Source organism: Solanum lycopersicum, chromosome 8 (assembly GCF_036512215.1).
Source record: "Solanum lycopersicum chromosome 8, SLM_r2.1".
In the NCBI taxonomy this organism is placed as follows: Eukaryota; Viridiplantae; Streptophyta; class Magnoliopsida; order Solanales; family Solanaceae; genus Solanum; species Solanum lycopersicum.
In genome coordinates, this window is record NC_090807.1 from 62,833,455 (window position 1) to 62,860,105 (window position 26,651).

A 26,651-nucleotide genomic window follows, 5' to 3' on the forward strand; every position below is an offset into this window, starting at 1 on the left:
TTTCTCTCAAGTTTGGTTTCATAAATGAAATGTTCGATCATAACTCTAATACATCGATACGATATGGTAAATTCAAAAGAAACAAGACATGAAGATCAAGAGCACTAATAATAGTTAATACATGTACACCAAAAACTTCGAACTGTAGACATACTTAATAATTATTTCTTCACTTTTGACTCTCTTCTACAGATTTCCCCCTTCATTTTTTTCAATTAGAACATTGATTTTAGTTAATTTAAGTTTAATACATACTCCCTCTTTTATTAGGTTCTTTTTACACATTTTACAAGTACATTAAATTAAGTTAATTAGCTCTCAACTAGCTTCCCATCCAAAGCCGAAGGTGAACTTAACATAGTTAATAGAAATTTTATTTTTTTTTATCTGTTTTCTGCAGGCTAGTAAGCTGCAACCATTGATGCTCCAGCTGCTACTGTTTCTCTTTCTTCGTCTTCGTCTTCGTCTTGGTCTCCTTCGGCTTCCCACATGAAGTGTGCATATGATCCCAACACAGTGCTGTTATCAACAACAAACAGTTTCATTTCAAATTCTATATTCTTAGATCCATATTTGATCTATGAAAAAGCTATTTACCAGTCATTAGGAGAAGCGTGAACAGCTTGATCAAAGTAAGATTTGGCTCTGTTTTCGTCTCGCTGCGTCTCCCAAACTAATTTGCCATACAGAGAAAGCACTTCTCCGTCACCAGGACTTGCAAGTATAGCTCTTCCGTAGCATTCTTCAGCCTTCACAAAGTCTCTCTCCACCTTCAATTATGTTAAATTAACAAATCAATACAAAATCTTCTTAGATTACTACTTTAATTTCAATAAATATAGAAAAACTACTTACCTCATGCAAATACTTGCCGTAGTTTCTAAGAAGAAGAGGATTCATAGGATCTGAATTCAGCATTTCCTTATAATAGGCTCCAATTTTCCTTGGATCTGACTTTCCGCCGGTTAAACTATCTGCATCGATCTCATCTCTACCGTCACCATTGCCGCCAAACTTTTTGTTTTTGGTGGAACCGATTCCACCGCCGGAAAATCCAAGCTCATCGACTGGAATACTGTTCCTATGCCAGTCTCCAGCGTAACTCCGTCGATCTTCCGTCAAACTCAGTGATCCAATACTTCGCAAAACCTCCAACTCATTCTGTTCAGAACCGCAATCCTCCTCCGGTATTATTGACGATAATGACCTCGATCCAATCTTACTCAACTTTCTAGTTACACTCGAACCTTCAAATCCCGACCGGATCACGTCGGAGTCAGATGAAACCCGGCGAATACCGCGACGATTGACTTCCGAATACAGAGAGATCATAGGAGAAGAACATCCTTTCTTCTTCTCTCCATTAAACACTTTACCGATGGATTCACGAGTGGAAACAGAGACTGCTCTCTGAGAACCGGGAACAACCGCCGGAATTGAGCCGGAACCGGTTCGGAAAAGGACCGTTTTCATACTGAAACAACTATTTATTATATTTATTATTTGAGTGAGAAAACTTTGAAAAAGTAGAAGGGTGTGACAGTGATTATATATGTTTACAAGCACCGTTAAATTCGCAGACGGCGTTGACAAGAAGAAACGTTGAGTGATTGACACGTGTGGCGTTAGCACGTGAGAGGGTACAGCAAGAACGGTGGAGCCGGCGACGGAGTGAGCTTTTTGGAGGGTAAATTGGAAGCTTCTACACGTGTCATGTAAAAAGCGTGATGCAGTGACTTGCTAGTTGCCACGTAGACAAAAAATACTGTTCAATTATTGTACGGAACTTTATATTTTTTTTTTGTATGCCCCTTGATTTAATTGCCCATGGCAAATTGGGCTGTTTGTTTCTTTACTTCTATGGATTTATGCTTTACTTGTGTGGTTTGATCAAACAAGACGATTTTCGTACAGTAACAAGATTGTTGCAAATTCAATTTATTAGAAAGTCGAAAATCGAGAATTATGATAAAATATTAATTAAATAATTTAAATTAATTTAATATGTTATAATACATAAATAATTTTTGCTTTTGTGAAAGATACATTTTAGTTAGAGTGAGTTTAGGCTATTTCTTAATCACGCAGTGTCTTTTTCACTGTATTTGGATAGTAATAGGATGGGTACATCATGGAAAATAATGTCAATTGCGCCAACGAGAAAAATTACATAAATGATCCCTTATATTTATAGATGGATTCAAAACTATCCCTCAAGTATCGAGTTCATTAGTTTTAGTCTTATGTTTACCAAAAATTAACATTTTTGGTTTCTGTAAAAAATTTGGTGAAAATGGATGTTAGATTTGTGAAAATAATAATAATACTTAATAATTAAAAAAAAAATATTAGCCGGAAGTCGGAAACTTACATATAAAAGTAAATTTTTTTTTTTCTATAGATTTGTTACTTTTAATTTATTTTGAAATTATGTGGAGCTTTTTAATGTATAATTCGTGTTCGAATATTTTAAAATTTGTTAACATTTTCTTAATGTTTATAGTTAAGTTTTGTTATTCATAATTCTATCAAATCAAATTAAATTGATCGAGTTTACGAAAGTTTACGATGATAATTAAAAGTGTTAATTTTTAACAAATTTAAAGAACCAAAAACTTACTAGTATTTAATTTATATTGAAAACCTCTTTTGAACCTACCCTCGAACCTAAGAAAACATTTTTATTTATTTCTCCACCAACTGCACCATGCTTCAAAATTTTAAATAATTGTAGGACATGTCACTTTCAAAAATGGTATATTAACCATTTTATATATATATATATATATATATATATATATATTAGATTGAAAATTTAAAAATAAAATATAAATTTCACTTATCAAAATGTCGAAGTTTTCCGATAATTGTGAATTTTTTGTTAGAATAGTAAAAGCTTTATTTTTCTTCTAAGAAAAATATATAAGTATACAGCTTTAGTGATTATTTTTTTATAATAATTATATGATCTATTCTTATATGGGAAAATTATATATAATAATAAACTAATAACCTAAAATAAATGATGTAGCTAGAGTTTGATTTAATTGTACTCCATAGCAAACGTTTGCAAAAAATTGTTAGACGCCTCTCTCCCAAGTATCTCGTTCGCCACTCTCCTCTAATCTCTTGCTCGCTTCCTCACTTTTTATACAAATACAAGTGTATAAAAATTGTTTTTAATTGTATAAAGCAAAGAAAATTGTATAAATACATATATTTTTGTTCCCCTCTCTCCCCTCTTCCAGATCTCGCTTCCACTCTCCTAAATCTCGCTCGCCACCCTCGCCTTTCTCACTTATACAAACAGAAACGAAATGTATAAATTACGTTTCTGTTTGTATAAAGCGTGAGAAAATTATATATACACATGTAAGTACATATATTTTCATCCGATACACTTATAATTATACAATAAAAATACTTCTCTGCCCAGTTTCTTTTGCCTTTCTCTCTTTCTCGTTTTATACAATTTTCGAATTGTATTTAATTTCTCTCTTTCTCGTTTTATACAATTCGATTCAATTGTATATTCCTTGTCAAGTCTCTTTTGTCTTTCTCTCTTTATACAAATTCAAATTGTATATAATTATTCTATACACTTATAATAATACAATTCGTTTTATACACTTTATTTTTATACTGTTCTCTGCCCAAGTGTCTTTCCCTTTCTTATTTTATACACTTCGTTTTATACAATTTACTTCAACTGTATATGTTTAGCGAAATATACAGTTTCTATATTTGCTATGGAGCGTAATTATACAAACTTTATTATAACATACAAATATAATTTTTTTATTTATTAATGTGAAAGTTGCCCTTATTATATTTACCCCAAAATGTAGATTGGGTTGCTTCGGTTCTGTCCTATTAGCAATAAAAAAACGAAATTAGATCATTTTAAAACATACCCCTATAACAAAGAACTAACTTTAATTGGAGAATATTAAGATGATACTGATCTTTGCACAATTTTAAGAAAATTAATTCTAAAATTTTATTTATTCATAATTAGTATAGTTAAAGTTAAATTACGCATAATATAAATGAGTTTCTTATTAAAGTCTGTACTGCAATTATACTTTTTAACTTTTAAGGTGTATACATAAACACCTAAATTCGTGTATACATAAGTAAAATATACGAATTTTACATGATATCTAATATAGCATAATATAAATTATTTTATATATATATCACATAAATTATTACGTAATATATATCACATAAATTGACAAGTAAGACGTATTCAAATAATTTTGGAGTTTTATTACTCAGAAAATTTTATTTAGAGGGACAACAAAGATAGAATACAGAGAGAGGACCAATTATATAACTTAGTGTGGATGTTCGAATAGATAAGCAAACAAGATAGAATGCAGAGATAACATAACAAAAATAGTAGGAGTAGGAGTAGAAGATAATACAATTAAAATAGAACTATAATATATAATATATAATAGAAATTAAATAAAAGGAAAATGTGGACTTTACTGACATTATGGGACCAGATTTTGGACCTACTAATTAAGTGTTTTGATTTTTTTTTTATTTATCCAAAGAAAAGTATACATTTACTAAAAATCGATCTGCTTACGAGTTTAAAATCACAAAATTTAAAAAGTTATATACATTTGTTTTAACATTACGTGTTAAAATTGAAACCAAAGAAATAGTATTTTTATAACGGTGCTGTTATGTTATTTTAAATTTTTTACTTCTTTTCGACTATGTAAATCAGAATAAATAGCACATAACATACATTGTACACTATCTCAATGACTAAAATTACCAAGATTCAATAATTCTGCACACTTTTCTAATGGAATTAGAAAAAAATAATTAATTTTCAGCTTGTATAATAAATATATTTTCTCAGTATTTTGATACTTAGAGCTTGTTTGGCTCAGCTTAAAAGCTGGTTAAACTGACTTAAAAGCTGGTTTTTGACTTATTTAGCTGTTTGGCAATACTCAAAACAGTTTATTTTAAGTTAAAAAAAACTTATTTTAAGCCAAAAGTTAAAAGCTGGGGTAGGGGTGCTTTTTTTTTTTTAGCTTATAAGCTGTTTTAAGTTGACCACATTTTTATCTTTTTGTGCTTAATATTTTTATACAATCTCCAAATTACCCATATAACCCTAACATTTCTTTCTTCCATTTTTCCCTTTTCACGTTTGACATAACAATTTCAGCACTTTTATCCAAACGCATAACTGCTTATTTTAAAAATAAGTTTCAGCACTTCTAAAATAAAAGCCCATCCAAACGGGCCCTTAATAAGATTGGAGGGTGCAAAGTCTCTGCCTTGTCTGTATCAAAAAATAAAATAATAATAACAATAATATATATATATATATATATATATATATATGATTTTGAAGTGAACGGAATAGACAAGATCAAGTTTGTAGTCATATTAAGGAAGTGACAACTTACTCTACCAACCATGTTTGAGCTTATTTCTTTAAAGAAAAATTAATTATAATAATTCAATAAATTAATGTCAACGATAATGTTTTAAAACACTATTTTAACAACTATTACTTTATGTTAATCTTTTTTTTAACCTCTAGTGTTTTCATCTTTTTTATTTTTTTGACGATTTAAATTTATAATCTTTAAATTAAAAGTAAAAGGTGCTGGCGATCTGAGTAACACTTTTTTGTCACTATTTATATAGTTATTTAAGATTAAAGATGTATAAGAAAGAGCGATGAAATCCTCTTTTTTTTAATAAATGGATAAGTAAAATAAAATATATATTTATATTTATGAGGGTCGAGTATAATGTAGTGAAGAAAATATTTGAAAATCATTAAAGGTAGGAGAAGATGACAAAAGAGATTGATAGAATTAATTGTTTTATAAGATATTATAATGCGGAAGTACGAATAGATAAGGTAACTAATTAAAATGGATGGGCAAGGAGGAAAAATAGAAATATATATATATATGGAAGATAAGGATTTGTTAACACCATGGGACCAATTTTAAATTCTTTTATTTATTGTGTTTGATATTAGTGTAATACTTTGAGATCGAGACGTAATTATTATTTTTATATTTTGATCGAGTAGTCATTAAGATTTATTTACGAGGGTTCACTTACTGATTCTATTAGTTGGTAAAGCTACTATTATATGAATAAAATGAAGACGAGGTCTGGTTAACAACATGCATGGGTTTAAGGATTAGGAAAAACTTCATTCGACATGTGTTTTGGTGAAATAGTTGAAAATTTTTCTGTTCATAATTTGACCTTTAGAAATAAAATTTTTTTTTGTTGAAAACGCTACCCACAAAAATAAGCTTTACAATGTATAAATTCAAATTTTATCAGTCTCTAATAGGTCGAACAGAAAAAAAGAATAAAAGATAACTCTCAATTATCTTTACATCTTAATTGTCTAATGAGATATATTTAGAATGCGTTACAAAAATGAAAGGAAGTTACAAGAAGAAATTTTATAAGAGCGTAAATTATGAATTTCTTTTAGACGCATAATTCTCTTATCAATTACAAACTGAAACAATTTAATTCTCAACAGTGGTAACAATTTTTATTTTGTTTTGTAAAATAAGTAAAATTGGAAAAAGCAGAGATGAAAAAAGCAAAATAAACGGCAGAAATGAAGTGGGGTGTCCCTTTTAGAGATGGTGCAATGTAATGTGCCCATTCTTTTGTGTTACTATTTGTTGATTTTATTAAGTAAACAAACATATTGGATTATGGACCACTTTAATACCATCATGTTACTTCACATGCCCTCAATATTCCATCTGTTTCCCAACCCCTCTAACTTCATGCCTTTTTTATTCGATATTTGATATTTATTTTCTATTAAAAATATAAATATGAATTTAAGACCTAGTTCAACCATATTTTTTGAGGTTAATTTCTTAGCTTTGCTATTCCTTTTTGTGCCTTTGTTATTTCCTCGCTATATCTTGCTACGAATACCATGAAGAATAATAATTTTAGCTAAAATATTTAGCCACAAAAAGTTTACATTTAGGTAGAGAGAAGTATTGAAAACACCTCCAAACTAGGTGTGGATTATTAGTTTTATTCATAAACTATTGACATCTTTAAAATTACCCTTTTACTATATTAACGAAATTTAAATACACCCTCGATTTTACAACATGAGTCGAATACGTCCCTAAATTCGCGTCAAGTTTAGGGGTGTTTTCAACGTTTCTCTCGGCTTTTTACTAAGAGTTACATGTCACAAAAGAATTTGAGATCATTTTTTATGTCTTATGGAAAATCGGGAGTGATCGAGGGTGTATCTAAGATTAGTTAGTCAAGTAGATGGTGTTTTTAAGATTGTCAATAAATCGGGAATGAAACTAATATTTGCATTAAGTTTATAGATGTTTTCAATACTTCTTTCGTTTAGTTACAATGCATTGTGTTATAGTATCATTTGTGAAATCAAACTAAATACGTTATTATTATTGTCTGAGGATGATTTAATGAATCAACGAAGGAGAAAATCCCTTGTATAGGAATGAAAATTGTGATTAGAGGAACAGATTATTAGCACTGTTTTTCTCACTTGTTTTAGCCATGAAATTGTCCTTAAAAAAGTTAAATTAGCTTACGTCTAACTACTTTTAGAATTAGTTTACACCAAAATTTGATTTGATATCCTAAGCTCATCCATATCTTGTTTTTTCCCTTTCATAATCCCTATTCAATTGTCATACTTCATATAAAATATATATAATATCATAAACACAAATATCCCTATAGATGAAGAAATTATTGCAAATTTGTCTTCGTTTGGATTAGAAGATTTAATAATTATAATGATAAGTACGACTTTCTTGTTTTCTTATAGTAAATGTATTGGCACGATTAACATCCACTTATTATAATTATTCAAACTACTACTACTATAATAATGTATTAAAGCAAGGGCCATTATTATTTTCTTTCACATGACAGAGACCAAAGAGACAACATAAAATACCCCAATACTAAGGTTCATTTTAAAGTTATAGTACCAAATTCAAATGTAACAACTTTAATTAAGGTTGAGTTACCTTTGACATAATTTGAAGGCATAATTAAGTAGCAATTCAAGCATTCCATGTGCATGTTTGGATTTATTTTTACGCTTCTGTTTGTTTTTTTTTGCATTTAAGCAAGTGAATGGTGTACTCCCTCCGTTCGATTTTACTCGTCCACGTCTAATAAATAATATCCAAAAATTATAATTTTAATATTTTTGGAAAGTGAATATATATTTACTAATAAGAGTAAATTACTTCCTTTCACTATTGCCCTTTTTATGAAATCATAAATACGTCACTAAATGAAAAGATAAATATAGAAAAAATTTCAAACATCCATCTTAAACTTGAAACTATTCAATTATAAAAAATTCAGTAAATCTGGAATAAATGGAGGAGAAACTAAGTGACAACTTATCTTACGATTTCCAAACTGAATAAGTAAAAAGGAACATCTATTTTTAATAGTGAACAGATAAAAGTGAACGGGAAGTACAAAACAAACCACATGGTCTTCTGTGAAAGACAATAAAATTATCTTGTATTACAAGTGCCAAAGACAAACTTCCCAATTAGAAATAATTATGCATTGCAGAGCAATAGTTCTCTTATAATGAACCTATAGTGAGCTACACAAATCAAAAAGTACATATTTTTACAGCATAAAAATTTCAGAGGAGGAGAAATAAATGAGATGTTCAATACCAAAATATTTATTCCTATTCTAAGGAAACATAGAACGAATCAACTTCTTGTGATGAAACCTACTGATTCTTCTTCTGCGTTGATGTGGCTTTTCTAGCCGGTTTTTTATCTAGACTCGAAGTTCTAATAATAAAGAGAAGTGTCTCGACAAGCATGGCAATGACCAATCCAAGAATGCCCCCAGCAGCGCTCTGAAGAAAGAGCAAGGAAACTTCAATACAGAGTAGTGAACCAGAGGAAGTAGATACAGTAGACAAAAGCATGGGAGAAGAGGTCGGTTATATAGATGGTGTTGCTCCACGTGTAGAGGTTGTATCAAATAGAATCACGAGGAAATCAAATTCAGAACTTACCATTGCTGGATTGTGATTAAATAAGGCCCTGAATGTAAAATATCCCATCAGATAGCAAGTGAACATTGCTATACCAACATGTAAGCCTGCACCAAAGGACCAGAGATATACAAGTTAGCGATACTAGATCATTCCCAACTCTCTCACTCGCATGGTCAAATCAGGACGTAGCAACTGTATCAACTTCACAGTTGATACTAGCAAATCCAGTGATATATTTTCATACGAATGCAACGTAATGGATTTGATTTTATTGTTCAATTAACTCATGAAATATCAGTAAGTATTGGAACTTCTCCCAAGAATTGCTGCACTACTCTACAAAGAAGCAAGATGAGGAAACAAAAGAAAGCACTCGCTTCCACAACAAAATTGTACATGCGTACAAACAGAAAAACAAGAAGCAATAGGCAAAAAGCAAGAAAACAAGTTCTAATAAGAACTCATCAACTTTATTAAAAGGACCTTTTCTCCAAAGCCCCTATTGTGTCTAACATTCAGCTAAAGGAAAATAGGTCAAGTCCACAAGTACCCAGTTGTTAATGAGGAATGTGAAATCAACAATTGCCGAATACATAAATTAAAATGAATGGAATTTGAGCTTCAGAAGAACCGTAATGAACAGGCTAACATATTTTATTAGATAATTGGAACATTTTCAAACCTTGTCCAGCAATGACGACATGAATTTTCAAAGATGCATAGTTCAGGTTCTTTCACTGTTAGTCCTTACCATGAGTTTTTTGACTGTTGAAGAATGAAGGCCCAATACCAAGCCATGGAGGAGCAATGGAGAAGAAATGCACCGCCAAAAGTAGCATGGTTGGTTGCAAATGAAGCATACTTAACACAGGAAAACCTCCAGAAAAGAGGTAAGCTAGTGAGGTGCCAGAATCTGTGTTGAATTAAGCCTGAACATACAAGCCACCTGTTTTTGCATGCCACGGTAGTTTTAAAATCGTGGAAACTGTTTTTGAGTTTACCTGGGCATTCATTGGACAATGCGAAAATGTAACAAGGGCTTTTTGAGAAGTTGGTATAGCAAAGGGATATACGAGCAACCGAAATGTGGTGTACCATCCAGCTACAATCCGGACCCGGTAGAGACTATTTGAAAGGAAAGGAAAGAAATGTTTAGGTTTGTTAACAATCAAGTCAAGTTGGTTTCATGCATGTCCTTAGTTTCCATTCATAGGACCACGGTCATTCATACTAGTTGGTGGTACCAAGTCAATTATATTTTTTGACATTTCAACGACAATATTACTGAAATAACTGCTTCTTTAACAGTATACTGTAACTTTTTCCAGATACTCTGCTCAGCTTTCCAGTTCCGATCACCACCTTAAATTGAGAGTACACATTGGAAGGCAAGAAACCTAATGCAACTATATGTTGAATGTCTTTAAAGTTTATCTCTAAGTCATAATTGCACAAAATAATGTAGACAATATCCTTAATGAATTTTCACAATTAATATCCCCAAAAATCAGGAAAACACTACTACTTATTTCATAGCCTTTTATAGAAGGCTCTCATTCATCAATCTATTCAACACGAGTTATCTCTCTCCTCTTCTCTATCACAAACATAAACTTCAAAAGTAAAAAAGAAAAGCATTCACAAGTTACCATACTCTACCCAGCAAGCATGTGATCATGCATTTTTCAATTTTTTAGGGTTGAGGAAGGCAGACAAAACTGCAACTTTGAAGCCTGGGAACAGGCGTTGATTACAACCAAACTACGAAAAGACTTGCTATACATATAAAAGGGAATTGACAACGAGAGAAGAATGCATAAGTTCCTTTAAATTGTAGATCAAACTTAGCATCTCATTTGAAGAACAGAAAATGAAAAGAAACTCATTCACATATTCTTGGTATTTGATGTATTCTCTTCTTGTTGAAACCCAAACTTTATCCCCAATTTCAAGATTTTCCATTCATACCTATCTCTATAAATTAGTCGTGGAAGTTTACCTCTCTACCCAACATCTCTTTTTTTTTCTTTCTAAAATAAGCCCTCTCCCTCCAACATTCTCTATTGACAATTTAACACCTATTGATCCAATTCTGCCCCAAAACCTCAGGAGGTTATAGACAATGAACTAATCACCCCTATGTGCATTCCCATGTTAAGAAAGAAGCCTACTCCAATGTTGGTTCTTACAGCAAAGAACTTGAAATGCCAAATTTTAAAGCATCAGACGGTCAGGCATAAGCCCCAAAAGAACAACATCAATCGGCTCATGAGCTAACATAGTAGGTGAATACATTTGCAACATTATGTGTTACCCATGCTATTTTGCTCGACATTGTTACCCATGCTATTTTACATGTCACCAACCTTTAATTCATGAGGTCAGAGTGGAAATCAGGAACACAGCAGGGGAATTGGAAAGCTTTGCTCAAAAAATAGAATATGAAACTATTCCACTTTTCTGTTCCACTGTAAAAAACAAGGGCACGTCCAAATTAAATGCGGAATCCTCCACCCGGATTTACAGAATGATAATTAATGCAAATGAGCAGGTTAAAGACGACAATAAACCAAATAAAGGAGGTAGGCGACAACATGTCAACAATGCCAACATCCCAAAGCAATCAAGGCAACAATAAACTAGAAACAAACAACTTAGAAATCAAGGAGAAGGAATAGGGAATAACAAAGCTCATGGGTCCGAAGTTGCTGAAATTTCTACCAAGACCGATAAAGAAGGTCGGTGTTTATGCGCGGGGGGGGGGGGACCCTTTCCCCTAAAAGTTTCCAATGATTAACACCCTATCATGGAATGTTAGAGGGATAGGATCTCAAGGATCCGTAGAAAGACTCAATCTACTACTACAACAATTTCAACTTCCTATGATTTCTCTTCAAGAACCCATGGTGGATAGTGGGAAAATGAGAAATTTAGAAGAAAACTAGGCATTCAAAATGCTTACTACAACTGCTCCAACAAATATGGATCTTCTGGTTGAATGAAGTTATTGTTGACATTATCCAAGACAAGGATCAACACGTACTACTCAGAGTAGCTCACGATGTTGATCCTGTTTTCTTCCTATCTGTCGTTTATGCCAATGCACTGAAGAATTGAGAAAGGAATTATGGGCAGACTTCAAGAACATTGCTTCCACTATTTCAGATCCTTGGGGTGCAATTGGAGATTTCAATGTCATTTGCTCCAGGGATGAAAAAATAGGGGGAAGACCCCATAAGGATGGAGGAGAGTCTCGAATTCATAGAATGTCTAAATGTTTGTGGATTGCAGGATGCAGGTTATTATGCAATCAAATAAACTTGGTGCAATAACAGAGACCCCCAAAAAACTATTTGGAAAAGACTTGATAGACTGGTGTATAATTCATCTTGGTTTGATGTCTACAAGGCAACTAGTGTTACTCACCTCTCTAGATCATGTTCCTTTGCTGGTGAAGATGAATATAGAGGTTACCAACACATCAAGTACTTTAGATTTCTCAATATTTGGACTGAACATAGTGACTACCTGAATATTGTCCAAAACATTTGGGAGGAAGAAATAAGAGGGAACCCTATGTATGTTCTTCATCAAAAGATTAAGAATACCTGCAAGAAACTCAGCAGCTGGTCAAGACATGCCTTTGGAGACATTTATGAAGAACCCAAAAGATTGGAAGCTCAGAGAAGGGCTCCTGAAGATATCAGCATCCATAACAATTCGACTGACAATAAAAATGAGTTATCAAGATGCAGAGCAGAATACATGAGGTATATCAAGTTGCAAGACTCCATCCTTAGACAAAAAGCTAGGGTCAAATGGCTTGAGAAGGGTGATGCTAATACGGCCTACTTTCAGAGCATTATCGAAGACAACAGAAAAAGGCTTAATATCAGAAAAACCAAGGATGATGAAAATCAGTGGCTACAAGGTAATAATGCTATTGCTGAAGGAGCAGTGACGTACTTCAAGACTCTGTTATTGTGAGTGGTGAAAGACACGGTTTCTTCAAATCGACTAGGGGCTTGAGACAGGGTGATCCTTTATCCCCTAGTCTCTTTATCCTTAGTGTCGAGCTTCTATCTCAAATGTTAGATGGTTTACAGGACTCTCCTGGTTATAAAGGTTTTTACATGAACAATAGAGGCCCTAGTATCAATCATCTCACATTTGCAGATGACACCATTTTTTTCTGCAACTGGAGTAAAAGATCTCTCCAGCTGATTCTTAAAGACTCTGAACAAGTATGAGAAAGTTTCCGGTCAACTCATCAACAAGAACAAAAGCTGTTTTTCCATGAATTTAGAAGTGGTCTGTCTGCCATCAACAGACTAAAGATTATCACAGGGATGAGGTATAAAGAGTTTCCTACTACGTACCAAGGATGTCCCTTATTACCGGTAAGAAAAACATCAGCTACTATTCGGATATTGTTAACAAGGTCATTAATAGAATCAAGGGTTGGCACACTAAATTCCTTTTTACCAGAGGAAGAGCCACTCTTATCAGGCATGTTCTACTAGCTATTCCTATCCATCTCTCAAGTGCTGTCAACCCAACCAAAGGGACCATGGAGCTGATTGAAAAATGCATAGCTAGGTTTTTTTGGTCTGGCCAAGATACAGGGGGAAACATCACTGGATCTCTTGGGATAACTTATGTTACCCTTATGATGAAGGAGGAGTAAACTTCAGAAGGATCAATGACATATGTAATGCATTTAAGGCTAAACAATGGTGGAATATTAGAACTTCTAACTCTCTTTGGAGAGAATTCATGTGTGCTAAATACTTCGTTGACCAACATCCGATCAGTGTTCAATTAGCCAAAGGAAGTTCTCACTGTTGGAAAGCTCTTCAAGAAATCAAGAACAACACTGAAGAGTATATTCTGTGGAAACTAGGAACAGATGATGTATCCTTTTCGTTTGATAATTGGTCCAACTTAGGACCTCTCTATCTGATCACCTCTAATGTAAATGGTCATACTCAAATCAAGCTCAATTCTATTCTTAAGAATGGTTCTTGGGAGTGGAATAGTCTTCAAACTCAACCCAATGTGGAGCTAAAAAACAAGATTATTAGCCTTGGAATTGTTCTTGGCAACAATGAAGATGATACGACTATTGGGACCTAGACTACTACCGGACTATTCAGCATTTGTTCGGCTTGGAGCAACATCAGGAAAAAAACAATCAGAACATCTCCAATAATGTTTGGAGCAGCGACATTACTTTTAAAATGTCTTTTCTCACTTGGAGAGCGATTAATGATAAATTATCTACTGATGATAAAGTGGCAAGATTAGGCATCAATATTCCCCGAGGATGCCACAGTTGTGATGATGTTAACAGAATCAATATAATTGAGACGGTAGATCATCTTTTTTTGTCAAGGTGATCATGCCAAGAGAGTGTGAAATAATTTTGCGGGTCCGCTGGGAATTAATTATAGGAACATATCTCTGATGATGCTTTTGATAAATTGGTGGAATTTAAGGACTCGCAACCCCATAGCTGCTTTCATTGCTAAAACTCTACCCGCCGTTATTTGTTGGGGATTCTGGAGAACAAGATGTAGTAGCAAGTTTGAGGATGATAACCCTTCACTCTATCGAACAAAAACTAATGTCATTTTACTATCTTGCAGGTTACAAGGTTCCAGTTTAGCAAGGCCAGAATTGGAGCAACATGGGGTAGCATATGCCAAATATTTGAAGCTGAAATCCAACAAAGGACATCATGTTTAGATGGCTCAAACCACCTACACTGATAGTAAGACTCAATAGTGATGGGAGTTGCCTTCAAGGAAATTGTGGAGGAGGCGGAATAATTCAAGATAATCAAGGCTTTCTAATTTTTGCCTATTCGATCAATCTCGGTCAAGGCACAAGCAACATGGCAGAAACAGCCGCAAAGCTATTTGGGCTCAACTGGTGTAAGAACAGAGGCTACGACATTGTATGGGGAGAGACAGACTACATGTTGTTGACTATATGGATAAAAAAGGAATGGAGACCTCCTTGGGCACTTGAGAACCAGATTCAGGAGATTCAGAAGTTAGTTGATTACCATGGTTTTAATATCAGTCATTGTTTTAGGGAGGCTAACAAACCTGCTGATAAACTAGCAGCCCTCAGTCATGGTTTGGTGGGGTACATGTCTTCAACTCCTTCTCGGAACTTCCTAGACATTTTGAGGGTCTAGTTAATATGGACAGATGGGATTTTCCTACCTTCGGATACAAAACTTTTAAACCAGCACAACTATTGTATACGACCCCCCTGGACCTCTGCATTTCTACTAGAGCTACAGTTAGTTTAGGATTAGCTAACTGTTAACTTAGTGGAACAAACTGCTTTGTCTCTACTCTATGCTCATGTAATCAGTTTGGTATGCCAAACTCAAGCTTGTAATGTTTGCTCATCAATGATCAAAGGAGGCAGTTTAATTATTAAAAAAACCTTCACATCTGTTCAAAGTTTAATAATAGATAGCATGGTTCATTATCAAACAAACCTTTTAACCATTACTTTAATATTTTCCTTAGCAATCACAAATACAATATGTAAAAGTCAAATTAAAATATCAACCTCCATGTCCACGTCAAACACCAAGGAAGTAACAAGTTATTCTGTATATACAACGAAAAATCTAACGAAACAAGGCTCAGCTCATGTTACCAAAGTGTTGTATAAATATGCAGAGGCAAGAAACACTTGGAACCCTAATCAGATCTCCTAAATGATATTCCCTAGAAATGCACATGACAAGAACAAGAGAACAAGATGACCTCACTAATCAAAAATCAATCTCTCATATGTCTGGTAAAACTAGACTTTTGAAGATATTGAAGTTTGCATGGCAGATAGTGATATAGGATCCTCTAATTTTCAGCAAAACATCACTAATTTCTGTATGATTTTTGCCTCCAAGAACGAACTGCTTAATGGCAAAAAGTTAACTAAAAGTCTAGAGAAACTTAGCGGTTAAAACAAGGCTGGCATGCGAAACAACAAGTCTGATTATGAATCATGCCTAGATACTAAAATTATCTCCAACTCTATCTTTTTTCGGCAACACACTGTCAAATGTATAAAGACGTTTTTCCTATAATCTATCATATGAGGCTTGCAAAACCTTCAGAAGAGCATTTTTTGTCCAAAAAAAAAAATCTTCAGAAGAACATTTACAAGCTATAATTCCCAATCTCTCCAACAGATACAACAACAACATACCCAATGTAGTCCCACAAGTGGGATCCGGGGAGGGTAGGAAGTATGCAGACCTTACACCCCTACTTTTGTGGGATAGAGAGGCTGTTTCTGATGAATCCCAACAGACACACTTATTCAAACTTACTTTGTTACTTATACCATGAGGTTATTTATTAAGCAAATCAAAGAGTAGCCTAGCAAGAAATCTCTTGGAAGATTGATCCACATCTTTTCCAACCAAAACAGCCCATGGAATTATACCTTTGAAATACATGTTCTAAATGCTCATGTAGGAAGCAATGTTATCAAAGGCGGAAAAAGAAAAGGAGCAGTCTGTTGGTATTTAAGTGCAAAGCGCAAAGAAAAATGATGATTTGATGAAGAAAGGTGCAAATTTAAATATAAATGCAATCAAAGAACAATAACTGCAAACACAAAAACAATTATACACAAAGATATGGGACTGTATAATTAAGTGAAATAGTTATTGTTTAGTGATGCTCGTTTCATGAAAGATCCATGCGTGATCAAACGCATCCCTCAGCACCTATCTGAACTAAAGAGCAGTGCAAGAGAGAAATGTAATCAGACTGCTTTCCATCTAGTTTCAGAGCTTAACCACGCCATCACGCAAGCCTTTGACAGGAAAAAACTGAAGTCAACTCCTGGGTCTGAAACCTAGAGAGTTGTTCCAGACAATCTTTTCTTTGTTGTCCTATAAAGGGAGATGTTTACATATGTGTGTGTAGACATAAGTGAGTCTTAACCAACTTCACCTCATCAGATTCTGAAGATGATGAAGTGTATCAGAAATCACTCCTTTTCAACTGAAGCTTTTGACTAACCCATGCTAATGCTCTTGCCATCATATTATGATTTATATCACACAGTTAAAACTACTCTAACTCCCACTTTAAACTGTCCTAATTTGAACCTTTGCTATAGATATATATGTATATATATATATTGTGTCTTAGGCCAAGAAACAACCTCTCTACCTGTCAAGTTCCCACCTGATCCTGAAAGTCTATAGTCTATACACTTGCTTTGATGGCAATCATTGGTCTCTTGCTTGATTGGAAGGACGGATGCAATTATACCTTTCCTGTTCTCGCTACTGCTTACTATTACTATGTAAATTTGGCATTCGTCTTTCTTGCTCATTACTTAGCTTAGGAGTGGGGGAAACTGAATATAACTCAAGGGGTAAGGTTGCTTACACACTACCCTTCCCAGACACCACTTATAGGACTACATTTGGTATGTTGTTGTTGCTGCTGCTGTTGTATATATTACTGGAATGAGAAAGTTCAAATTTTTCCAAAAAATTAGCTTTTTGAACTCACTTCTATTTAAATAAAATTTCAATTCTCACCTCAATAATTGATTCCAATCGAAGTAATCAATATCAATCAACTATGGCCTTAATTCATACTAATTGGTGTTATGAATCATTCTGTTCAATTCAGACTGATTCCATTCCAATACTATGTCAATAAAATTGTAACTAGGAAATACAACTTCAATAATGCCAATAGATCATTATAATATGCAAAAGAGAGAGACTCACCAAAGCCCATTTGATCTTTATAAGAGGAAAAAGGTTCATCCACAGGTTTCCTAGGAGTAATATCCTTCACCAATTCATCATACGCCTTCCTCTCCGACGCTTCTTCTAGTTTCTTCAACCGAGCTTTGAGTTCCTCACTTTTCTCTCTAGGTTTTGGACTGCAGAAGACGAAATTGGATCCGGATAACAAGCCCATCAGATCAGGTCGCGTTGAAGGGTTAGACCCAATCCAAACCGACCTCAGATGTTTGTATGGTACCGTGGGATGATCAGAAAGGGAAGACGCGAGTTCTCTCAGGTCATCGGAGAGTTCAACTCCCGCGGAAGCTCCGGCGAGAAACAAACGTATGGTCTCGGTGGTTGAAATAAGAAGGCCAGCGTTTATGCCGTCGACAACGGTGGCGCCGGTAGTGGAGGGGTGGCTAGAAGCACCATTGTTTTCTGTTGAAGTCATTTTAATTTTTGTACAGAATTTTCTTTCTATTCTCTACTATTTTAGAAGACTAGGCAAGGGAAAATTATTAGCTGAGAATATTCTGGTCATTTCAGTTTATCGTCATAAAATTTACTCTATTTCTATCTTATTTTACATGGTTGTGTGGCTAGCAATTTTATTATGCGTGGTATCAACGGATGCTTCACAGACATTCATTAGATATCACTCATTTATAATCTACAATTTTATTATGTGTGATTGTGTGGCTAGCAATTTCTTGTTAAAAATGCCTAATCATGCTTGACTTTACAGTTATATGTTGATGATTCTATCATTTCGTTATTTAGATTAATTCCTAAAAATCAAAGAATCGATATAAAATTTGTAGAACAAAAGAAAAACATAAAGAGCCTAACATTTTCATTTGGTTTTTTCAATGAGAGAAGTGAGATTAAAACTTTGATTTATACGTTGCAATGTATGTATACTCTGTTTTAGCGCTAATAGCTCAGCTATAAGCGTTGTTTTTCGACTGGAACATTCTGTTTTTAACCTCCCTTGTTTAGTAATTTTTTCACTCTTTCACATTTTCTGTTATTTTGTTGCTGGGTTGTCCAACTAAATAAAATGATAGTTTGAATTAATATATGATACTAAAAGAAGTGCATTGTTTTGGTTCATTGAAAAAAACCTTATACAACTGTTTAACTTTCTCTTCTCTTTTTGCTTAGATCTTGTCCTTGATTTTATTTTTTTTTGTATGTATTTGAACCCATCATGTGGCTCTCCTATATTTTATTTCTAACATTAAAAAAAATCATCTTTTAATTTTCGTGTATTTTCGAAGAGAAAGTATATGTTATTGAACTATATCAGTTAACTTGAAACCTTAAATTTTTATATATATATATATATATATATGTATACAAATGTCTTTGATGTTTTAAATTTCAGTTATATCGTGATTCGACTTGTATAACAGAAATAAAGTAATAGACACAATGAAACAATTCTTTGATGGTCGGGTTGAATTAAGTGTAACAAATTTCTCTTATCATCCTTCGCCTCTAATAGATGTCTCATCAATAAATTGTTATACATTGATCTGCTCCTTCCTCAAAATAGTGTCTAGAAAGGAGCAAGATTAGAGAGTGTTATAAATTGTGTTTTTTTTTAATCTTTGCATATCTCAAAATAATGTCAAGAAAAAAGCAAGATTTACACCACTCGAATGTATTATATTCTAAATAGGTTTTGAAATTATGATCATTTGTAAGTAAAGATTGCTATTTAGGACTCAAGTTGTCTTAAAGTGAATTAAGACAGGGCAAAGGACCCGATCGGAACAGAACTATCGGATCAGAACGAATTGAAATGCGACGTTTTGACTGATTTGTTGCGGTTTCGAAATGAAATAGAGTGGAATTATCGGGACGGATGCTCGGTTCTGTTTCGTCCCCTTATATACCAGGATGGAATCGAAACGGACCGAAATGAAACGGAATGGAATAAACGGGACGACACATTTAGCTATTTCAGAAAATGATAAAAAAATTTTACTTATTTTGATTTTTTGGATTACGAAAATATGAATATTTTTTTAAAAAAAATTTAAATTAATAGTTTTGAAATTTATAATGTAATTTTACTTAAATTTATTTTAAAGATACTTTTAAAGTTTTACATATCAAGTTTAATAAAGTTTTTTATTAATGTTTTTGAGCTTAGTTTTTAAGATTTTATTCTTTTGAAGTTTATAAGTTATTACTTATTAATGTGTTTTTATAATTTATAAGTTATATTTATTCCTTGTAATTTCAATAACTTAAGTTTGTAATTTTAAAAAATTAAATAAAAATAAGAATAAAATAATGACACAAATTAAAAGATATCAATTCAATATGAATTAATTCATAAAAATAATTAACCGAAATTGAATCAGACCGGAATGGTACCGGACCGATGCCGGTAACTCAAGCTTGTAGTTCTAGTGAGAGCATTAAGGGGACAGAAAACAAACTATAAAAGAATGAAAAAGTTAAAAAAATTAAGAAATAATTTGAAGTTTTTGAAACTTATATTATCTAAATTTAAGTCATAAATATTTATGTGATCATAAGTTATTTATTTTATTAAAAATAAATTATTTATAATCAACAAAAAAAGTATAACATTTTCTTACACAATATATCAAATATAAAAACGTGACACATAAATTAAAAACTAAAAATATTTACATTACTCATTTGACGATGATTTATGTGTACAACAAAAAGTTAGGGAGAGAATACAAAGACGATGCTTTGGTAGGTGTTTCTTGTGGTGCTGAGGTTTTCCCTCTCACCAAACCAAACTCCATAATACTTATGTATGATATCTTTCTCCAATTTTGGTCATTATTTGCTAACTTGCCAACTACCACAAACCAACTTTATCGAATTCATCTTAATTTAATATTTTCGATATAACTTTATGAAAGGGTTACATCTTTTTCAAGTGATTTATCAAGGATAAGCAAGTGAAGTACTATTTATTTTCTAGGAATGAGTAATTTTATTAAGGGGCTGTGTCCGAGCTAAAATTTTTTGTCTGGTTATAACTTGATATATAGTTTAAATAAAGAAGAATTTTTTAATAATGTAATCTTAAACTACAGATATGTTGAATGTATCAAAATATCCTTTAGTCTTATGATTTAACATGTCATGTGAAAAATTATAAATAAAGAGTTGTCAAAAAAAGAGGCATTCTTTTTTAAACAAATCAAAAAGGGAAGTATGATAAACAAATTGAAACGAAAAAAGATAAGTTACGTATAATAATTAACTAAAATTGCAAAATAATAGATTTGATACCATAATATTAAAAAATAAATTTCATAGAGCTTAAATCTTGAATCCACGGGTAGGTAACACCAACGATCTTTGAATGCTTCTCTGGCTTATAAACTTGTTAGTTCCCCTATATATACATATCTTTGTTCAACTTATCCTTATTTCTTCTCTCTCTTTTTTTTTTAAAGCATAAACACAACAATGGCTCCGACTTCTAATTTTGACTCCGTCTCCAACACTGTCTGTGTCATGGATGCCTCGACTCGTCTCGGCTCGAGCTTAGTCAAGAGACTACTCACAAATGGTTACACGGTTCATGCTGCTATTCAAAATATTCATAATGGTTCTTTTTTCTTACTTTTATCCCTCCCTAGGAATTTCCTTTTTTTAATAACTCGAACCTGCTTACCATCTGAGCAACCCTTCTTACCGATGATTCATTAATTAATTTTTTTTTTTTTTTATAATTAGGTGGTCATGGTGAGTTCTTGGATGCATGTGACATGAAGAGACTAAAGAATTTTCATTTGGACCCTTTTGATTATCATAGTATAATTGATGCTCTAAAGGGATGTTCTGGCTTGTTTTACTCCTTCGAACCTCCAAAGGACCAATCATGCACTTATGATGTACGTATATGCTTTAGTTAATTATATGCACGTTAGCTTAATTTTTTTTTTATGTCCATATCAATTATCACCTTTATATCTTATAGTAGATACCATAGATTATAAATCTTATATTTAATGTGACTCACAATCTTATGTGCGGTGTATAAATGCTTGATTAAACTATAGTATGATATTAATTTTAGTTGTTGGCCAAAAGTAGGAAAAAGAAAGAAAAGAGAAATTAGAAATATCAAGATTAATTAACATACGTTGTTTTAGGCAATTAATTGCTATAGCACACGTGAGATAGAAGACCAATCATGAAGACTTTTTTTTCTCAGTAGATCAGTTGACGATCTAAATTTTTACTACTATATGAATCAAACAATACGAAATTGAAAAAATATGTTAACTTAGCTAGAAAATTCTACAAACAATTTGCGTGAAGTAGTTGAGATATTCGAAATATTCAATTAACTCCATTGACTTATCAAGAATGGGTCTCTTTTGTTTGATTATGAGTTGGTTATATAACGGACTATAGTGGCTTTTTGATAATATTATAGGAACTTTTTATATCAAAGCGTACCCCAATTAATCAATGTGTCAGCTATCGATGGGACGCGATGTCGAAACCTTAGTATAGTTAGATATAAATTGAATCTTACGGGTATAAAAATGAAGATTTCATTTTTAAAAATTATAAATAAATTTATAAAGGACAGATTTATATTACGTTCTTTCCAAGTGCCTAAGTTTATTTGATAACCCAAACCACTAAATAATGAAATTAAGGTATGATTTTTATTATTATACATATTTAATTAGGTTTGTAATTAATGTTTATCCCCACATCGTCTCCTAATAATTCAAAATACACCCTGGAAAGCTCAACAAGCCTGCCTAGCTAATTGGTCACCCCACCTACACATGCATGCAAGAAAAATTTAGTGTTAATTATATCTTTTAAGAAAAGAAATTGAAATTTAATTATGGTATAGAATAAGTATATTAGTGTCTTTTTTTATCGGTGTTTAGCACCCTCATTAAAACATTAAAGTCCAACTAAATTTAAATTAGCGTCAAAAAATCTCACATTAGAGTAAAGTTTCCCTCTAACAACGAAGACTTTAAGTTTAGAGAACTTCAACTCAACACGCTTAATTTAGAGTCTCATTCATTATTATTTGGGTCCTACAACTAATACCTTTTTGTTGTATATATAGATGCTAGGTAGCTTTATACAAAGTCCTTTGACTTAATGAACTCTTCACATCCCAATTGATCTCTCTTTATATAACAAATATCCAATCAATAGATCAAACGCTCTATTTTATTTTTTTTTGAATTTTATGTACTCCTAATTGAGAGCAATTTCAACATGAATAGTACAATATGTGTAATGGATGCCTCGAGTTGTTTAGGTTCAAAACTTGTTAAATGTCTTCTTCAGAGAGGATATACTGTTCATGCAGCCCTTCAAAATTATGGTTAGAACTTCTCTTTGAATTTCCCCTTTTCCTATTCATTAGTTTTTTTCCAGATTGATTTCTCAGATAGTCAGTATTCAAGTGATAGTTATTGTCTCAGAGGACGACTATTACTTGAGTGACAATATGAGAAATTAACTCGTTTACTTCCTTTCCTACTCTCATATTAGGCGAATCATCGTTGTTCTTGGACGAACTTGAATGTGATGATGATGGTGATGACAAGATGAAGAAATTAAAGATTTTTCGATCGGATCCTTTTGATTATCATAGTATTGTTGATGCTTTGAAGGGTTGTTGTGCTCTCTTCTATTCCTTTGAACCTCCTCGTGATCATTCCACTTATGATGTACGATTACTCTTGATTAAGATTTAATTTGTGTTTCGAGTTTTAATTTCTATGTTAGGTCACGTAAAAAGTTACAATCGTCCATTAAAAAGTAAAATTAATTATAACTTAAATATAAGACAGACTATCAAATGCAACACTCTTTTTGTTTGTGTTTGAATGATTGATAACATTGTTAACATATGAAACTAGGGTGTTGACTTATCAACTCCTTTCTAACCTCCTATGTTAGAAACTTTTCAATCGAATCAAATCGATAATATATCAGAAATAATTTTTTTTACTCCGTGTCAGGAATATATTGGAGAAGTGGAGGTGAGGGCAGCACATAATGTAGTGGAAGCATGTGCACAAACAGACACTATTGAAAAAGTTGTGTTTACTTCCTCAGCAACTGCAATTATTTGGGGACATCATGAAAATGATCAAAACTCTGCATCCATGCTTCTTGATGAAAGACATTGGAGTGATATCAACGTTTGTCGTAAATTCAAGGTACATATTATAAATAGACGTTTGATTATATTTTATTATAAAATTTAAAATAAGTTAATTTTAATTTTTAAAATAATGATATTTGAAATTTAAAATTATTCAAGTCAGTTAGTACCTAATTGAATTAATTAAAAGTTTGTGTATCGTGAATACTACTACTTGTGCATGATGTTCAAGAAGACTTTCGTATAAATTACTGTTTAAATATGCGAATTATTAAATGCGCACATCTAATGCATGCTTAAAGTTCAAATAATATTAATTATTATGGTTAAAGTGATAAATTAATTAAAGCATGTTACTCCCTCTGTCACACTTTTGTATCATGTCTACTATTTGAAGAGTAAAATGATTTATTTATTATTTATTTATTACCATTTTTTAAAATATTAACTATGTATATTACTGAATCGTAATATATTTTCCTATTTTTTTTTGAAAATATGGATTTTATTTTTGAAAAAAAAAATTTATATCCGACTTGTCTCAAAAAATTAATTGATTTGACTTTCATGTTACAAATTAAACCACGTAAAATAGAACAGAAAGGGTAAAGGTAATTAATTAGGTAGTAAACCTAATTACACAATATGTTAGCATAAATTACTTTGATGTAACATATCCAAATATATCGATAACAACTTATTTATTTCAAAAAATAAGAATACGCACACTATATTTTTTTCAAATCTCACTTGTAAGATCATACACAAAAGCATCGATAATAATTTTTTCGATATGCATATGCTAATCCTTTCGGACTTTACTTGTGCGATGATACTGAATTTTACTTTCGATGAAAATGGATAGCTATGGCATGCATTGTCAAAAACACTAGCAGAGAAGACAGCATGGGCATTGGCTATGGACAGAGGAGTCAACATGGTATCAGTCAACGCAGGATTATTAATGGGTCCTGATCTAACGATCAAAAATCCATATCTTAAAGGAGCTGCTGAGATGTATGAAGATGGAGTATTTGTGACCGTTGATCTTGATTTCTTGGTGGAGGCCCACATTTGTGTTTATGAACAAATTTCAACTTATGGACGCTATTTATGCTTTAATCACATTATTAATCAAACTGAAGATGCTCTTAAACTTGCCAACATGTTATCCCCTATGCCTTCTTCACCTCAAAGGTACTATAATCTATTCACTTCGTTTCAATTTATGTGATATAATTTATCTTAATACGATACTTAAGAAAATAAAAAAAATTTGTGATCTGAAATAAGTTATAAATATTTGTATGACTATAAATAATTTCATAAAAAATAAAATCGACATTGCAAACTTAAATTATTAATACTAAACATAGAAATGTGTCTGTCTTTATGGAAGTACGAAATTCTAAGTTTTTTTTTAAAGTTATGATTTGTATCTTGCTATCAACATATCTTGCTCCATGTTTCAAATTTTTTTTTATCTATCAAGCATGTGTGCTGAGGATGTATCGAAAATATCTATTTTATAAAGATAGAAGTACTGTAAGGTCTCCGTACCTCGATCTCTGTAAATCTCATTTATGAAATTACACCGTATATATGCTTTAAAGATTTTTTACATTTTATTGTTTGAACCGTCACTATATATAATCTCTTTCAAAAATTTGTAAATCATTAATATCTTGGTGATGATCTTTTGAACGCAATTCTTGAATATAAACGTTGTTGTCTATGATAATTGAGGTGATATGGATCTCATAAAATTTTTCTTTTTGATTTGATAGTATGGAGAGTGACACAAGGATAATTCAAGAGAGGATTAGCAACAAGAAGTTGAACAAACTTATGATTGAATGTCAGCCACAGATTAATGGCAAATCAAGAGGAGTGCTTATGAAAATGTCAACATAATTAATTCATTTAAGCATTATGAATTGATTGGTAACCTCTCCATGCTTAGAAATTATTTTCCAAGGTTATTAAATTCGACAACAATATTTCACCCAAAAGAAAGAAAAATAGAAAGGAAATAAGCCCAAAAAATGGCATGTAATTATGTTGATGTGCAAATGTCAACATTAGTAAAGCAATAATTTAAAAGCTCCATGTGATAAAATTTTGCAAATTGTAGTTGTTGCTTTTAAGTGCAAATCTATTTAATTAGCACCCATTTAAAAAATAATGGAATATCAACTACTTAATAAATAAGATGTATCTTGAGAATTGGACAATATTATAAGAAAAAGTAGTTTTTTGTCATTATTCTATCTTAAATTTTTAAAATGATATTTATTTTAAGATAAATTTAATTTAAAAACACTTATTTTAAGATGAATAAACGAATAATTACTATAAACTAATGGTAGAAAAACCATACACTACTATACATATTTAATATCTCACATTTCCTCATAACATGGAACTCTCTCTAGAACTTCCTTCATAACCATAGAATAATAAACCAACTTTTTCCACGTTAGTGTACCATAATTTAACACATATTTATCTTAATAACAATAATTACTATATTCTTTTTTTTTATTTAATTTATCATTTCCCATAACAACACTAACAATAAAAAAAAACACAAAACTAAATCTAAAACTCCATCCATGTCACTACTCTTCCTTTTTCCA

The 26,651-nt window shown here is 32.1% G+C and overlaps 3 protein-coding genes across 4 annotated transcripts; 1 reads left to right on the forward strand and 2 right to left on the reverse strand.

Moving 5' to 3' along the window:
• Positions 1-1,672, reverse strand: LOC101247449 (uncharacterized). Its single transcript, XM_004245860.5, has 3 exons — positions 856-1,672; positions 598-770; positions 1-519 (listed from the first exon to the last, which is right to left on the reverse strand). Exons 1-3 carry the CDS (start codon positions 1,471-1,473, stop codon positions 402-404), a joined length of 909 nt encoding a protein of 302 aa, XP_004245908.1. The 5' UTR covers positions 1,474-1,672; the 3' UTR covers positions 1-401.
• Positions 1,673-8,541: 6,869 nt separating this feature from the next.
• Positions 8,542-18,493, reverse strand: LOC101247147 (uncharacterized). The gene is made up of 3 exons (XM_004245859.4): positions 17,853-18,493; positions 9,086-9,171; positions 8,542-8,923 (listed from the first exon to the last, which is right to left on the reverse strand). The coding sequence occupies exons 1-3, from the start codon at positions 18,304-18,306 to the stop codon at positions 8,792-8,794; spliced, it is 672 nt and encodes a 223-aa protein (XP_004245907.1). The 5' UTR covers positions 18,307-18,493; the 3' UTR covers positions 8,542-8,791.
• Positions 18,494-21,310: 2,817 nt separating this feature from the next.
• On the forward strand, positions 21,311-26,140 carry LOC101246651 (cinnamoyl-CoA reductase-like SNL6). 2 transcript variants are annotated; one of them, XM_069288563.1, is made up of 7 exons: positions 21,311-21,465; positions 21,594-21,751; positions 23,187-23,223; positions 23,394-23,572; positions 23,867-24,067; positions 24,878-25,209; positions 25,800-26,140. In XM_069288563.1, the coding sequence occupies exons 1-7, from the start codon at positions 21,324-21,326 to the stop codon at positions 25,924-25,926; spliced, it is 1,176 nt and encodes a 391-aa protein (XP_069144664.1). In that variant the 5' UTR covers positions 21,311-21,323; the 3' UTR covers positions 25,927-26,140. The 2 variants fall into 2 exon arrangements, with proteins under 2 accessions (XP_069144664.1, XP_004245905.1); XM_004245857.4 differs by lacking the exons at positions 23,187-23,223; positions 23,394-23,572.
• The last annotated feature ends 511 nt before the right edge of the window (positions 26,141-26,651 follow it).

Bases quoted from the DNA above. Each gene is read 5' to 3' on its own strand.
- LOC101247449 (XM_004245860.5), bottom strand. From the start codon at position 1,473: ATGAAAACGGTCCTTTTCCGAACCGGTTCCGGCTCAATTCCGGCGGTT. The intron at 771-855 runs GTAAGTAGTTTT...ACATAATTGAAG, and splicing joins ACGGCAAGTATTTGCATGAG to GTGGAGAGAGACTTTGTGAA. The intron at 520-597 runs GTAAATAGCTTT...TGTTGATAACAG, and splicing joins CACGCTTCTCCTAATGACTG to CACTGTGTTGGGATCATATG.
- LOC101247147 (XM_004245859.4), bottom strand. From the start codon at position 18,306: ATGACTTCAACAGAAAACAATGGTGCTTCTAGCCACCCCTCCACTACC. The intron at 9,172-17,852 runs GTGAGTCTCTCT...CCTTTGGTGCAG, and splicing joins TAAAGATCAAATGGGCTTTG to GCTTACATGTTGGTATAGCA. The intron at 8,924-9,085 runs GTAAGTTCTGAA...CTCTTTCTTCAG, and splicing joins TTAATCACAATCCAGCAATG to AGCGCTGCTGGGGGCATTCT.
- LOC101246651 (XM_069288563.1), top strand. From the start codon at position 21,324: ATGGCTCCGACTTCTAATTTTGACTCCGTCTCCAACACTGTCTGTGTC. The intron at 21,752-23,186 runs GTACGTATATGC...TGTCTTCTTCAG, and splicing joins ACCAATCATGCACTTATGAT to AGAGGATATACTGTTCATGC. The intron at 25,210-25,799 runs GTACTATAATCT...TTGATTTGATAG, and splicing joins ATGCCTTCTTCACCTCAAAG to TATGGAGAGTGACACAAGGA.